General features: G+C 40.3%; 1 protein-coding gene across 4 annotated transcripts in view; it reads right to left on the reverse strand.

Moving 5' to 3' along the window:
- The window catches only part of NCOA2 (nuclear receptor coactivator 2), a 328,149-nt gene that overhangs the window by 44,154 nt on the left and 266,891 nt on the right, over positions 1 to 17,104 (reverse strand). For 3 of the 4 annotated variants that reach the window (XR_002099516.1, XM_019527776.1, XM_019527777.1), the window contains 4 exons: positions 14,988 to 15,198; positions 9,533 to 9,733; positions 7,147 to 7,362; positions 6,315 to 6,444 (listed from right to left, as the gene is read on the reverse strand). Coding sequence is in view for 3 of the 4 variants with exons in the window: in XM_019527776.1 (XP_019383321.1) it covers positions 6,315 to 6,444; positions 7,147 to 7,362; positions 9,533 to 9,733; positions 14,988 to 15,198 (758 nt within the window). In the remaining variant the exon portion in view is untranslated. Of the gene's footprint in view, positions 1 to 6,314; positions 6,445 to 7,146; positions 7,368 to 9,532; positions 9,734 to 14,987; positions 15,199 to 17,104 lie in introns of all 4 variants that reach the window. The other variant, XM_019527778.1, reaches the window with a different exon arrangement.

The following is a 17,104-nucleotide window of genomic DNA, read 5'->3' on the forward strand; positions in this document are numbered from 1 at the left end:
TATATATATATATATATATATATATATATATATATATATATATATATATATATATATATATATATATATATATATATATATATATATATATATATATATATATATATATATATATATATATATATATATATATATATATATATATATATATATATATATATATATATATATATATATATATATATATATATATATATATATATATATATATATATATATATATATATATATATATATATATATATATATATATATATATATATATATATATATAAAATGACAACTACAACAAAAATCAGGAATTGTTACCGTTTTGGATGTCAAATACCTAGAAGCCCTCACAGCTTCTGTTTATTCTTCAAAGTCCATAATTTTGGTATATATTAATTAATGTTTAACTCTCGTCTAAAACACTATATTATTTTCTGATGACTTAAGTTTGTAATAAACTGTATGATATATGATTCCTGAAAATAATCAGATTATAAACCATCCCCAATTTAAAGCTAGTTTGCCAAACAACTTGTCAACTTCTTTATTCTGTAAAGTAGAGATCATTACATATACAATATATACACTTATATACAATACCATAAATATTATGAAACCCAGTCCATCATCAAGAGATGATTAAACAAGTTAACCTGATGAAGGAGAACTGGCGCATAATGATAAAGCGATAAATCATTGTATAATTGCAATGTGTAAGACAGTTTGACTGCTTTAAGTGATGTAAAGAACAGCAAAAGCTAGGGTTTATACAAAATGAGAAACTAAATCTAAACTCTGATGCTAAATGTCTCTCATAATACTACAGTTAAAGCTCTCAATATGCATCCGTCTACCACCTAAATTAAATTTAGTAGCAAACTACTGAAACCAAATAACATTATTTGTCACTATTACTGTATTCATTCAAGTATCAGACAATCCTGAATACAAGATGACTCTCCCCCAGTAATTAGATTCTATATATGGAAGATTTGTGAATTTATAATTGTCCACATATAGAATCTAATTATTTGGAGGTTTGCTTTGAATTTGTTCCCTACCACCAAATGTTTTGACAGGGAAAATAAAAATGGTGGGGTCAGACTGCCCTCTGCAACATGCCTCCTCCCTACCCCCATTTCTTTCCCTTGCAGTCCTCCTCCCCCTCCCTCCCCCTGCCCCGGTCAGAAGTGAGGGGCAAAATTGAAAAAAATGACTTTGAAATAAACAGCACAGGTACTCCATAAACATACTTTTGAGCAGCGCTTTTTTATCTATTTAAATATAGTACATGCAATGCATAACATTAGTTCCAAGACAAAAGGCTCATGATTTACCATACAAGTCATTGGGCTGGGCAGAATCAACAACAGAATCAACATCATTTCATGCCACGGTGACCCCCGCATAGCTCAGCACTGCTCAGTATGTGGGTGTACTCCAAATACCCCTCACAAAAGATCCAAGTGCTCTCATGACTGGAACCATGTGTTCTTGTCACAAGTTCTGGGATCCTCCAAAAATGTATATGTAGATGAGGTGCAGAGCAACCTGTTCTCACTCCATCTCATGGAGAGTGGGGCCACACTAATCATATGCGACAGGCTGAGAGGGAGTCTAGGTAAACTGCTTGGGGCCCTGTTTGGTGATGTTTGCCAGACATTTAAGGTTGGTGAAGACACAGGAATCAATAGAAATAGGAGAGAAAGGCTCAGCTGAGCTCAGCTGTAGGAGTGAGGTGGAAGTTGAAAGATATTGGGTGGAGTGGCTCACTATGACATGAAAGAGTTGGCATTGAGTGCTACGGGCACTAGCATATATCTTATGCATAAGGGCTGGCCTAGCCTATCCTTATGGTAGATTCCCATCAGCATCCCAGCATTTTTGGCTAAGGTCACATGTAGCACTACTACACCTAAAGGATTCCAAGGTCTTTCTAAATCTTGGACTCTTCCCTTCTCCGGCAACCATATCCTGCGTCTCTCTTGTAACTGTGTGCCTCCAAACTACCTCCTTACTTGAATACAGTATTGTTGTGTGGGGTCTCTTGTATACTATTTGCTATGAAAGCGTAATGCCCCCTCATCCCTGGGCTTAGTTGGCTGCATGTTTCTTATGTAACTTAATTGTGTTCACACCCCTAAACCACACCCTCTATCATGTAACCCCTCACTCAGGTCCTCTGTATTTCCTTATGCCTCAACATTTTATCATTTTTGGCACCACAGGAGAGAGTCAGAGCTTGCTCTAGCCCTCTTGGTGCTGGCCTGGTATTGCAACACATCCAACCCTAGTGTCAGTTCCCTGTGAGGGGAACACCTGCCTTTTTTTTTTTTTAAGGCCACCTAAAAAGAAAAAAGGTTCTCATCAGCATGTTTGCCCAATATGGGCCATGCGTTTTATAGCCATGCTCAGTGTTTTCTGTGTTTAATCAGCTTCATAAGCTGGTTTCCATTACTGAGCACATGTTGCTTTTGACAGCTGTTTAATGACAGACAACGTATTTAATGAAGTTTACTTGTATGTGAATGTAAGACGAGGAGCTTCCCGCCTCCATTGCTATTTAGGGAAAAAACTGTCTTATATTTAAGAAACTTTCGAATCAAGGGCAATCTCTTCGCTGGGCTCAAAACTGCCAGAAGTCTACAATATGCAAAGAGTCGCCTATGTTAATTAAGGTGCTTGATACCTAGCACAACTGTCCCTTTAGTTTGTAAGGTCCTTGGGGTAAGGAGTCTGGGTGAAATCTGGAATTGACTGAAGTCAATGAGAGTTTTGTTACTGACTAGAAAGGTGCCAGGTTTTCTTGTGGTCTCTCTTTTGGGTTCTGGAAAGAACCATGTAGATAATATTACTAGATGATCTTCCTTCTTCCAGATCTCCAGTTTTGACTCCAAAGTAAAAGAGGTTATGGCCAGCACAGTTTGAAAGTCTGCAGTTTCCTGCATAGTAACTTGCTAAATGCATGAACATGTTTCTTGCTAATGGACCCTCCTGCAGTAATCACTGTGGTAATCTATTATTATTGTTATTAAATTATTAAGCATTTTTAACATTTTTAACATTTTAAGCATATAACATTTTAAGCATATTTAACATTTTGCATGTTCCCCATTCTGCTTACTGCATAATTAGCCTCTATTATGATAAGCCCCACACCCCAATATTTATACCCTGATCCCTATTACAAAAGTGCTGGAATAGGCAATAGCATAACTATAAGTTGGAGATGGGCGGCACAAGGCCCAGTGCTGATTATGATGGGTGCTGAAACAGCTTGGGGTAGGGGTGTGTGGAATTGAAGAGTCTATGCTGTTTGTCTAGCAGCTGCGGGCTGTGGGTTCAAGTTGTGTAGAGACGGACCTGGGAGCCACGCAATCACATCAGGGAAGCTCTCAGGTCCTGCAGGTAAGTGATGTGGCAGAAAGAAGCTCCCCCCACATCTGGGAGTTTTTCTTCATTTAGTATGGCATTCAATGGCACATTCTGGGGGTGTGAGTAGGCAAGCAGGTTAACTCCTTAGCTGGGAGACACCTTTCCCCATAGCTGCCAGGACTCTAGAGCTTCCCTGGCTTCACTCTGGTTTCCTTCCTTTCTCTGTGGAGCTGCAGCCCTGCAGCTGTCAGGACCTTAGAGACACCTGGCCTTCACCCTGGCATCCTGGACACAAATATGCTCCTGGGTGACCCCATTCCAAATTTTTCCAGAGTGAAAAAAGAGCCCAATGCACTTCTGGGAATAGGCAATAAGCTCTACACAACAATGCAAATTACTACTGGAAACTGAAGTTGGTACAAAATACAAAATACAGTGGCCCTGCTTAGTCAGCTGAGCCTTTTGCCAAAAGTATATCCAATGTACAGAAAAAGTGTTCTATCAGTTAGAACACTTGACCAGAAAGATGGAGACCTGGGCTGTAGACCCCCTCAGCTGGTCATGATGCCCACTTCGTAACAAAGAGAACTGGGTTCCAGTTCCTTGCTGCTAGGTTTATTTATGGTTTTTAGGGCAGTAACTATACTATGTTACATATATACACTGTTGTATGACAAGACTGGAATCCTCTCTCTCTTTCTGGCATCATGGATCTTCCATTCTTGGGTGCCCAATGGCCAGTTTCAGTTGAAGGAGGTGGGTGTAGAGTGCCCATACTGGCCGCGACCACGTGAGAGTGGACATTTGGTTCCCGGAGGTCAACTAATAGCAGAACACCTTATGCTACTGCTAGATGTCTCTGGGAAATGCCTGTGCCACGTGACTTCTGGCACGTAGCAGGTTACCCTGGGTGGGGTAGGGAAGCCTGGGGCCAGCACTGGACTGGCCCCAGCAGCCTTACCTGGGGTTTTGGGGGCCTCCTGGGGCTGCAGCAGTGGTAATCCTACCACTCAGAGTCTGGCTGACAGCTGAAGTGGGGCTCTGGCCAGCCAGGCTCATTTTGAGCAGTGTGTGCTCTGCCATGTGCGCTACTAGGCTTTTTATTTGTGCTGTTTCTTTCCCCCCCAGGATATTCAGGGGGTCAGAGAAACCCCCCACGCTGCTCCCTTGCAGCGCAGAAAACAGCTGAATGTGTGGCATGTGGCACCACAAACATGTCTGAGGCACCACATACCACACAGTCGCACTCATCTCGATACAGCTACTTAGTCTATTGTACAGCTTGCTGGTTTGGGGACTCTTCTGTCAGTCTGAGTTAGGCATAGGCTTTGAGCTCCTAATGGGAGGCCCTTCTGGGTACCTAAGGTAAGCTGAGGTACAAGAATATGAATTGAAATGGAGCTTAGGAGTTAGGTCTACTACCTGAATTTGCTTCAGAACAGGCTTAGAAGCTTTAGTATGGCTTTCTAGGTTTTTTTTAACATCCGTAACTAAGGTGCCTAATGTGTTTTATAGATATTGGAGCACAGCCTATATGAATCACTCCTTGAAACCTGAGTATTCACACTCTACTGAAGTCTCATTTAGGCATCTAAGGAACCAAACTGAACGCTGACTGTGGAGATTAGCATTATGTAAACTATTTGAAAAACACATTTTAAAAAAGGGGGAAAGCAACAGAAAAGGCTAGCATTGAGGCTAACTTAATATCTTTTATGGAAACCTTCAGTAAGAAAATGAAGGTTTTTCAGGTGTTCAAGTCTCTCTCAAAATCCACTTCTTTCAACTGTTTCTTACTAATTTCTCCTTGTGTACTCCTCCATAGTTTCTACTTAATACACCCAGACATACTTGATTCATTTGCAATATTATTCAAACTAGTTGAATATTTGTCTTTCCTCTCTTCCACCTATTACCCATCATTGGAGACCCATGTTTACCCTTAAAGTATAGTCTTTGAAGGCACAAAATACTGTAGATATCCAAATCCAAGTTGACTTTGAATTTAAGATAACCCTCCATAATTAGATTCTATGCAAGGAAAATTATATATTGGATTGTCTTAAATTCATCCCAACGAAGTAGGAGTGGGGAGGAGGGAGGGATCAGATCCCCACCCCTGCCTGTCCCCCCACTGCCTGCATCTGGTTCTTCCTCCCCTGCCACTTGCCCCGCACACCTTGTCTCCCCCAGTGCCTGTGCCTGCCCCATTGTAGCTGTGATAGTCCAGTAAATATGCAAGTCAAGGATTTTTGTGGTATCCAACTATATATGGTCCAATGGAATATATTACCCACAAATATTCTTGCCACTCACAAATACCAGTAAAAACATGTTTGGTACTACATGAAACATAATGGGAAAGTCTGAGCATTCTAAGAAGGATGCCTCAATTTCACTTTGTTTTTCTTTTTCAGTTCTTTACAGGATTTTATCGTAATTAAGACACATACACACATGTGCACATACACACAGACATCCCTCTACGGAGAGGTGAAATCAGACCTATACTAGAAAAAAAAATATGCGTCTTATAGCAACAGACAACAATGTTGTAGAGTAAGCCATTAGTGCTAAGACAACCCTACCATCTTTTTTACACACACCCCTACTATTTTTCATGAGATAACGGTAAAAAGACATTCTGTCCACATCAATGCTTTCCACTACGTGTTCACTTGCAGCACTGGTGATAGTTGGAGTAACATGGACATATCAATCCCAGTGCATACAAGGCCTGAATCAGCAAAACAGCAACAGGAAGCAACTCTGAGTCACTAATGTGTTGGTAGGCACGTTCATTTTTCACAAGCCAAAACTGACAATCCTGTTCCTTGGAAATGTGTAATGCACACATCAAATGATTTTGCTTTCCCTTTAAGATCATACTATATGGACCTACAGTTTTCTGTAGAATATGATGTTTAGATTTGCTACTAAAAACTCACCTGTTCTGATTGCTAAAAGTTGCCTGATCTATAGGCAAGATGCTGTCTGGCCATGGTGCAGTCTGATTTGGAGGGGCTGGCTGTTGGCTATATTGAGGTCCCCCTATATTCATCTCCAATTCAGAGGGCCCTAAGCAAGGAAAAACAATCAGAAAACATTTATGACAGTGGAAGGTCACCACTATGCTGTTACTTCTTGCTTTGAAATACAAGTGACCAAACATTCAACATGTTCATCTGTAAAGGGCATTTTGACTTGTATAAAGCACCTTTGTTCTTATTTTATTATCATGCCGATTTAGACTTTTATTTAATTTCATGTCGGACAATGTTACGTTTCAAAGCATCAAGAAATTACTAGCCAATAGATCTCCTACTTTGTAAAATGTTTGTGATATCTAAGGCACTTCGCAAACTGAGCTACATCAAATTGTCATAAGAAATGCAAAAGTGAACAAGGTCTAAATACACTGGATAGTCATAAAAAGTACCCTAAGCATCCAATATATAAGCTATATTCAAATGCACTTACTTTGGCACTGACCTAGTACAAAATAAGTGCTTAAAATCTCTCTTTTCTTTTAGGACCTTATTTCTTATGAAACTAGAAACTACAGAGCAGCTGGAGAAAATCAAAACCTGGCCACGTGGTTAACATTAAAAATGAACAGTTCACCTATGTTGTGCCCTTGCTGGATGGATTTTTTTCATTGGGAAGCATCTAACTTGCAGAACACAATTTTAATCAAGTTTCTAACTAATGCTAGCTGTCACCTTCTACTTCATGATCTACAACCCAGTAAATTGAAATGACAACTACAGTAGGGCTTACCCATATTCATGACCTGAGATTGTAGCATCTGTCTTGGGGCAGGTTGGCTGCTGGGTCTCAGAGGAATGCTGGCTGTTGGGTTACGTATCATGCCTCCTTGGATTGGCCTATTCATGGCACTGGTTGTAGCAGCACAAGTTACCCTTACAGCAGAACCTGGGGCTCCCCACTCTCCAGATGTCATGGCAGGCCGAGGGGTATTACCACCAATCATTCCTGTACAAAAGCCAAACAAAGTGAGACACAGATACGTGTCTTGAAAACAACTCCAGCTATTCCCATTGGTTGATAACCTTAATATTCAAAAATAAAAAACACAGGAGTTTGTTGAGTTACTTGGAGCTAGCTATATCACAACTGATTGTCCAGATGTGCAACTCTACAGACTCATGCATTACGCTGTTCAGCCAGGGTAAGCATTAAAGAATTTACATGAAGGTGACCCTTTTATCATTTCTGAAAGCTGTTAAGAGCAAATGTTCCCATATGTACTCCGCAACAGGTGCTGAGGGTGTGTGGATAATTCTGACTTCCTTCCTCAGGAAATGAATCACGTTTGCTGGTATACATGTCAACGCTTTACTTTCCAAGTGCCGGGTAAGAATATGAAGATTTGAGCAACAATAGGTTATTCAGATACATGGTATAAAATATAAAGATGTAAACATTAATTCACATTTAACACACACCTTTAAATAAGCCTTGTCATTCACAGTCATTAGCCCCCCTAACTACAAGATTTACTCAGACAAGCTTAAATTAATAAAAGGTAAAGGGGAATTACTCAGAGGAACTTTCCGATTCTTGTAGAAGCTTATTACGGTTATACTAGGGGAAGTCCTCCTACATCTACTGTAAACAACTGATAAAATTTATTTACACTTGGAATTTATAAGCTTATGGTATAGTACTAGTACGGTACTTAAAATAATACTTGAATAATACAGCACCGAAACACTTTTCAATTTTGTGTAAGTATAGGAACATAAGGACGATTTGTTCAGATTCACTAATTTGATACTGTAACATCAGTTTGCAACACTAATTTTAGGGGATGCTAAAAAATAATTACTCAAACACAACTGTGCAATAAGAAATACTTAGGGAAAAATCTTTTTTTTCTAACTCCTGTAGGCAACCAGTTTTCAACCTGAAATGCAAAATTTGCTTCAATATGCCCTGTTTTCTTTTTACTCTAACTATTCTGTCAGCTACAAGGTATCACAAACTAAGGTAAATGGCAGGGGTACATATATAATGCACAATATTGAGGTAAGCAGTTCCCCTGAGAGCTTATAAAACAACCTCTATACCGCTCTAAAAGCAGCATATACTTTAACTGGTGGCTCAGTAATACAATACCCATTTTCTGATACTGATGCAAAATAAACACGTAATTGACAGTTGGCATTTTACAAGGTTTACAGCATCTCACTATTCAAAATTCACATTGCAATTTCATACCTTTACATTCTAAAATATGAAGTAACTGACAAACAATTACGATAAAATACTTCACACAAACATTTCTGATAATTCTTTGTATATTCTTTGGTATCTTTGTAAGTTTTAAATGTAACAAAGAAATCAGTTATTATAGTCATAGCTCATTATTGTCATGGCACAATCAACAGACAAATTTAAAACAGGTAAATTCCTTTCAAATTTCCAGTGCTTCAAACAAGACTGTGTTACAGACATCAGAAATTAAAATCCACAAACCCCAGATTTTTTTTTTTTTTTTTTACTTAAAGTGAATTTTAATATTCAAGAAAGAAGACTGACTGACAACATTAGAGACTGAAGTTTTCTTTTTAAACACAGAACATGCATAGTACGGGCAGCAAGATCACCGGTGTGCCTGAAATCTTGTTCTGGAGGGGCTACTTCTATGGTGGAGAAGACAGGTAATTCTCTGTGCTCATTTAATTCGTGGCCCCAAAAGGTGCCATTTTGCAGTAGATATACGTGCCAACAAAAAGAAAGGACTGAGACCACCAACTCATTTCACATAGTACACTGAAGAAAAAACCATTTTTTTTTAAACCAAATTTACGCCATACTTGAACCTGGAATGCTGATGTGAATAACTCCGTAACCCACTATAAAGCCACTGAATCTTTAAATACTTTTTCATGATGAGCAAAAGACGTATATTTGGGGACTGGTTAATGAACCAACACTCAGAAGTAGTCTGGGAGCAAAATTAGTGTGCCAACAAGTAACTGCCCATTACACAGAAAAATATGCTGACATTTACTGTGCAAATGATGTTTGATTAGACTTAGATAAACAGTGCATGCATCTGCAGTTATCTCACATTGATTATGTCACACACAATGTAAACAAAAAACTAACAAACATGGAGACACTATTTAACATTTACCTGCGTTATTGTTTCCTAAAGCTCCTTGATTTCCAATCATACTGCCCATCATTCCTGGCTGAGGTATCACTGAATATGGACTATTATTTCTTATAGGAGGGAAATTTCCTGCACCTGTTGGGCTTTGCAGTGTAATGTCAAGTGGTAAATTCTGGTTTGGTAATAACCTGCTCAGTTGCCCTGCCCGTGGGTTATTAAAAGCTAGACAGAGAAAGAGGAAAACAAAAACAAAAAAAGTTCCAGTAAAATTGAAAAAAAAACACAGATAGAGGAGTAGAAATACACTGCTTAGTACATAAACCACTCTATAGCTATGAGTGATGTCTCACCCCAACATCACTGCAAAAAGCAATACAGTTCTTTAAAATGGTACAAGCATACTCCATTACCATAAATAGTAATTAACATTTTAAAACACAAATGATACGACTTAAAATACTTTACTGAAGTACAACTATAGCATATATGCATCACCAGGTGATAGGTTATCATTGGCAATTAACCTGATTTCTTATCCCATGACTTAGCATGGGAGGTTCAGAATTGTGGAATTATTTAAGTTTCATAATTTTCCCCTCATAAACTGTGTCCCTGAAGAAGATACCATGATAAAAATCGAGGTTGTATTTTGTTCTTCATAATATTGTTACTTTCCTTACTTATCTAAATTCTAAAAATGTTTGCCAAGAACAAACATTGGCACTTGCATGATTCAGTAACAATCATTTCAGAGTCAACGCTTGGGGCTCTCTTATGGAGGAGGAATCCTGGTTTTCTCCGATTTAAAAAAAAAAAGCCCAATTTTTGGTTAAAATAACCCCAAATCCACATTTATCCACGATTAAAATGAAACATCACTATATATAGGTCTCTGTATTAGTGATGTTTCATTTAAATCATGGAAAAATGTGGATTTGGGGTTACTTTTTTTTTTAAAACTGAAAATTGGAGATTTTTTTGAAATCGGAGAAAACTAGGATCTCTGCTTATGAGTGACAATGTGGTTACTTGGAAAGTAGATTTTTTTAAGTTGACTTCTCCCTACAATTTCTCCTTACTTGATCGATTACATTTGAATTTAAAGAGATTCAAAAACATTCGCCTTCTTAAAGAAATCAGTCTGCTTTTTTCTTTTGAGGCCAATTTTTAAGGCATTTTTGTTTCCAACATCAGCTTCAACAGAAAAAAAATACAAATGGCATTTATTAGAAAGCCTAAAATTTGACTCTAAAGGAGAAAGCAATTGTTGGAAAGCTAGCAATTTTCTTGAGTGATCTCCAAGTAGATAACAACAGTTGTCTAGCATCTCTCACACTTCCCAAACATAACCAGCTTGCTGTTCCTTAGGTACTGATTAGTTACACTAAGCTAGTTTAAAAAAAAACAAACAAAAAATGTTGGTTTCTTACTTGTCCTTCCACTTACTTTTCTATGATTCTGTGAAAATAAAGATTGGAACGGACTGGAGGAGGTCATTTAGTCCAATGCCCTGCTAAAAGCAGGACCACCCCAACCAAATCATTCCAGCCAAAGCTTTGTCGAGCCAAGCCTTAAAAACCTCAAAGGATGGAGATTCTACCACCTCTCTAGGTAGTTTGTTCCAGTGTTTCATCACCCTCCTAGTGAGAAAGTTGTTCCCAAAATCCATCTTAAACCTCCCTTGCTGCTCCTTGTTCTGTCATCTGCCGCCACTAAAAACAGTCTAGCTCCATCCTCTGTGGAACCCCCACTTCAGGTAGTTAAAGGCTGCTATCAAATCCCCTCTGTCTTCTCTTCTCCAAACTAAATAAACCCAGTTCCCTCAGCCTCTCCTTGTAAGTCACGTGCCCCAGCCCCCTAACCATTTTTGTTGCTCTCCACAGGATTCTCCAATTTGTTCACATCCTTCTTATAGTGGGGGACCCAAAACTGGACACAGTACTCCAGATGCGGCCTTACCAGTGCAGAATAGAGCAAAATAATTACGTACCTCAATCTGCTGGCAATGCTTATACTAATGCAGCCCAGGATGCTGTTAGCCTTCTTGGCAACAAGGGCACACTACTGACTCAACGCCCAGGTCCTTTTCTGGAGAGCTGCTCCTTAGCCAATCAGTACCCAGCCTGTAGCAGTGCGTGGGATTCTTCCATCCTAAGTGCAAGACTTTGCACTTGTCCTTCTTGAACCTTATGAGATTTCTTGTGGCCCAGTACTCCAATTTGTCTAGGTCACTCTGAATCCTAGCCCTATCCTCCAGCGTATCTACTACTCCCCCTAGCTTGGTGACATCTGCAAACTTGCCGAGGGAGCAATCTACCCCATCTTCCAGATCGTTACTGAAGATATCAAACAAATTTGGCCCCAAGACTGACCGCTAGGGCACTCCACTTGATAACAGCTGCCAACTAGACATTGAACCATTGATTACTACCCACTGAGCCCAACAATACAGCCAGCTTTCTATCCTCCTTACAGTCCATTCATCCAAACCATACTTCCGTATCTTGCTTGTAAGAAGGCCATGGAAGACGGTATCAAAAACCTTGATAAAGTGAAGATATATTATGTCCACTGCTTTCCTTGCATCCCAAAATGCCATATAACAAGAACCTCCTGTATTTGTTGTTATTGTTTAAACTGCATGACATATACTCCCAGCCATCATATCCTGAAACTTCATACTTTGTTTGCTTACCAGAGGGACTGATAATCCCCTCTGATTTAAGATGGGGTTAAGCAGGCACCACAAAGTCTAACCCAAAGCTTGATATATCATGTAGGTAGAGAAAGCAATCATGAATGTAGCTTTATAAGTAGCCAGTGATCCTAAAGTGGAAAACCTGGGAGCCAGGAATGACAAGGCAGCTAAGAGATTATTATGCTCAGATTATATGTCTATCATTAACAGCATGAAGTTTTGACGGAGTTTTCTTTCTGAGAAAAAATGTAGGAATGCTTCAAATTCTAGCAGCCACAGTGTATCTATAAAATGAGTTATCAAAATGTTCATTAGTATGATAATGTAAAATCCTCAGCAAAACATTTTATATAATTTGATATAATTTAACACTAATTCTGTTAGCTCTGTTTGTGTATACATGAAGACAAAAAAGAACAACCCATGGACTATTTTACTGCACGTTTTCCCTACATGCTTTAAATAGCGTATCTATGCAAATGACCCCACTGGAATGGGACACTAATGCAAGACCAAACTAGGACAAATCACATTTTGGGCTTATGACCTAATTGGGTAAGGGAAGCAGAGCTTCTGCCTTGTTTCTGAAACTGCTTGTCAATACCCAGCACAACTTTTTGGGGCTCAGAACTGCTTTGCTGTTGTATTAACGGGAGCTGTGGAAACAGATTTTAAAATACATATGTGAGTGTGTTTCCAAGATTCCTATCACAATTTAACATAGCATTAAAAAGAATAATTAATTATTTTATTTATATGACAAAGTAGAAGCAAGTAAGTGTAAAACTGTCTAATGTTCCTAATTTTCTAGAACTTTGGTAAAGTTTGAGCAAGTCATTACAAATTCATGATCTGATTAAAAAAAGCTGAAGAAAGTGGGAAGTCATAAGAAGCCTTGCTTACAGGACTGCCATTAAAGGAAAAGAACAAAAGATGTGTAGTCTTTTCTTCTGGATTCCCATTTTGAAATACCTTAAAGAACAATTAAGATAGGGACCCAAGAACCGAAGCAGGAAAATCACTAGCCACTTCTGAAACCTTTCACTTTGGGTAGCAGAAAGAATTTGGAAATGAGTCACCCACCCTCATTAAAAGAAGAAAGATAGAAGGAAGCAAGGTGAGCCAAGGCAGACAGTTAATTCAGGAAAAGCAGCTGTCTAGACCACATGGGACAAGATTGTCAGGCCAGGTCTCCCATAGAATTTAGAAAGTTTTTAGTATCAACTCTAGTCCATAAGGAGAATATTTAGCAGTTTTCTTCTTAAACTGCTCTACTTCTACCTTTATTTTTACCATATTTGTGTCTTACTACCACACCATTATTTTGGTGGGGGGGAAGGGGGGGAGACACCAATATTTTAATCGTAAATTGCTAGTTCGTTAACATGATTACTCTAAAAAACAGTCAACTTGCAAGAGAATCAACTAAAAAATGAGTTTGAATTTAAATTGGAAAAAATCCCAAAACAGCTTTTTGTTTCCCCTTTACTATAAGAAACAATAAAAACAATGGAGAATATAATGTCAAATGCATAAAAGGTAACAAACTGTGATAACATAATATTATCATTATTTATATTGATATCAAGCGATACTTTGTCAGAGGCGCTTATTTTGAGAATTTCTTTCTATGTCCTCAAAAGAAGTCTTTCAGCACAGTGAAACACTGTGGTTACAGAGTATCCCACTTACATTTATGACAGGGATGGGCAAAATACAACCCGCTTCGCCAAGGAATTTGGTCCAGCCTACAGCGGGTCCCTTGGTCCTCCCCAGCCCAGGCACAGGGGGCAGCCTGGGTCATGGTGCGAGTGACCAGTCCTGCCGCCCCTGGGTGTGCAGCAGGGTTCTGGCTGCCACTGCCAGGAGACCCAGCCTCGCTGCCTGGACACCCATGGGGTCTACCCCATACCCACTACACTGTGTGGGACCCACATGGATGGCCCGATTGGATGTGGCCACAGATAGGCGGGGAGCAGTGTTCAGGAGTCGGACAGGGCAGGGATGAGGAGGCAGCGATAGCGCAAGGCCAGGCAGAACTGTGATCTGCTACCTTCATGGCCCTGCAACAGGCACAGTTTCTGCAGGCAAGGGCATGTAGGGAGTGGATCATGGCTTTGCCCTGGGCCCAGGCCCCATCCTGTCACCACCCCAAGGTCCTGAACCTGGCCCCAGAAGCAGCTTCGCCTGCATCCCCATTCCATCCATCAGCTGTGCACCCTGCCCACGCAGGTCCGTGGAGACTCTGGGATCACTATGTAGTGACAGTATGGGGCTGGGCCTGAGGCAGAGCCGTGATCAGCTCCCTGCGTGCCCCTGCCCATCAAAACAGTACCTGTGACAGGGGTACGTAGGCTGTAGACCATGGCTCTGCCCTGGCCCCTGGCTGTCACAGCCCCATGATCACAGCCCCACTCAGCTGTCCTGCTCCTGGATGCTGCTCCCTGCCCATTCATGGCCCCATGCCACTTGGGGAGTTCTGGTGAGCTGTTGAGCATGGGGGGGGAGGGCAAGGAGGAGGTAGGGTTGAACCTGGCCTGTGGTACCTCATCAAAACTCCCTATGTGGCCCGTGAGCCCAAATAATTGCCCAGTCTGATCTATGAGCTTAACATGCTGTTCCAAACACAGACAGCAGAGGGTTCTGCTTGATCGCAGATCACAAATGTTCAACTGTTGACTCCATAACCTGGTAGATCCTAAAGCAGGAAAGCAAATACTACCTTTTGTCTGATGGTTATTTTTTGTACTTGCATGATTAACTATAATCCAAACTCACTGTTCTGCGAAATCCTCATTGCTGGTTTCTGGGCCCCAGTGGAAGTGCTAGAGCTGTTTTCACCAGTAAGCTGCATGAGGTCATTGATAATGGCTTGCTTGTCAACTGAACCAGCTGGAGCACCTGGCCGAGTATCTGGGAAAAGCTGTGGTAACTGACTGTTCTGTAGATCATCCAGAATCTCCTCCAAGTTATCCAATTCACTGCCTGGCTGCAAAGGGGAAAAAATACAGTCCATTTTGTTGTCAATATGAAGAGAGCAAAAGGTCAAATCATGGCTCTTGAAGTCAGTAGATCAACAGGAAGGGAATGAACACCTGTAGCTCTTGAGAGGCTTTTGAGCTCCTCTCCAGGAATCCAAAAAGCAGGGAGGGGGATTAGTACAACTTGGAAAAGGGGCAGTCAGCCCAACCATCCCTGTATCTGGGGAATTTAGCACTGCCCAGAGCACACGCATTCATCTTAGGGTCAGAGTGTACATCTAGCCCCACTACAGATGCCTCATACACAGAATGCTTTTTCTGTACACTCCTTCCCCAGTACACAAGCAGCTGTAACTTTGCAGAGAAAGGAATCTTTCAATGATGGTGAAGATAGAGATTTATGTAGGTCTGACAAATATCCCTTTTGGTACAAATCATATCGGTATCTCTTTTATGATATAACTAAAAATTTAGGATTGAGAAGTCTCTCCATGGCTAAAACAAACGAACAAACGAACAAAAAATCCCTCCACATTCATGCATATTTTTCTTTAGCTGAAAGGCTAAATAAGGTGTACAGGCCACATGTTAAAGATTCACAAAATTAACTTGAAAAAAAGTTAAAATTATGTGCTGTGTATTAACAATGGCAAATTAGTAATGAGGTCTAGGAGAATATTTTGCCCTAGTTATGTACACAACTCCCAATAACACCAACAGGGAATTACCCATGTAAAGCAACAAGAAAACAGATTTTTTATTAACCGTTTAAGGTAGAAATTCAACATGCACAAAAAAAGTTAGAAAATTAAAATCCAGCTAACAGACAAGGACACATAAAAATTAATAAGTATTTTCATGGAGGCGTCCATTTTTAGATTTTAGCACTGCTCAGGTCTCTCTGTCATCTTTAAACAGGTGTAGTTAACAGTAGTGTAAGTGAGGGGCGGGCAAACAGGGAAGCAGCCCTGGCATTGCAGTCCCAGGCCCCACCTTTAAGGGCACTGCTAAAGCAGCCATAGCTGCAGCTGGTGGCTGGCTGTGCCATTGCTTCTGGAAGTGCAGCAGCCAGAGAATGCAGAACTACCCTATTACATGGTTGGTAGTTAAAATCCTTAATATGCTGGAACTAAGAAAATGATCAACCTTCTAGTATGGCATTTTTACCACAAGTGTCCTTAAACTGTTTTAGATATTAATAAGTATCTTATTAATTACTACTAAATCTCACATGTAGTATTTTATTAGACAAACTCAGTATGTATAAGACAAGCGCCAATCAGGATCAGAACCTTCTTTAAGCTTTGTATAAACACAGAACGACCACTTTGTACCTGAATGCCTGTCTAACATCTCTCCCACCTATTCAGTTGGTCTAATAAAAGATATAAAAAAAACGCTTGCTCTTTCAGGCCACAGATGCAGTTATGGTTAACAGATTAGTAAGGAGAATAGGGAAAGAGCAATACACACAGTTCTTGATGAACATGTATTTTCCCCTTTACTCCTCCTCCCTCCAACTTTCATGTGGCCAGGGGATGTATGCCCTGTAAGCTGCACCAGCAAGAACCGCATGCCATGCAGGCTGCGCCAGGGTGAGCCTCAGGCCCCTGGGCTACATATACATGGCATGTGCTACACTGCATGCACACCTGGGCACCTCCCTTCTATCCAGGGGTATAGGGTGTAGCTGTGTTGGTCTAAGGACACAGGAAGACAAAGTTCTTTGGGTAAATCTGATCTCTTTTATTAGACCAACTAAGTAGCTGGAAAAACAATTTGTTAGCAAGCTTTTAGGTTTTAAAACCCTTCACCCACCCTTGGGGTGTGTGGAGAAAGGAAGTGACAGCCATAAGTGTGTGCGCGTGTGTGTGTGTGTGTGTGGGGGGGGGGGGGGGGGTGGGGACCCCCCAG

This window comes from Gavialis gangeticus, unplaced genomic scaffold, assembly GCF_001723915.1.
Source record: "Gavialis gangeticus isolate Ggan-Ray unplaced genomic scaffold, GavGan_comp1, whole genome shotgun sequence".
Lineage (NCBI taxonomy): Eukaryota > Metazoa > Chordata > Crocodylia > Gavialidae > Gavialis > Gavialis gangeticus.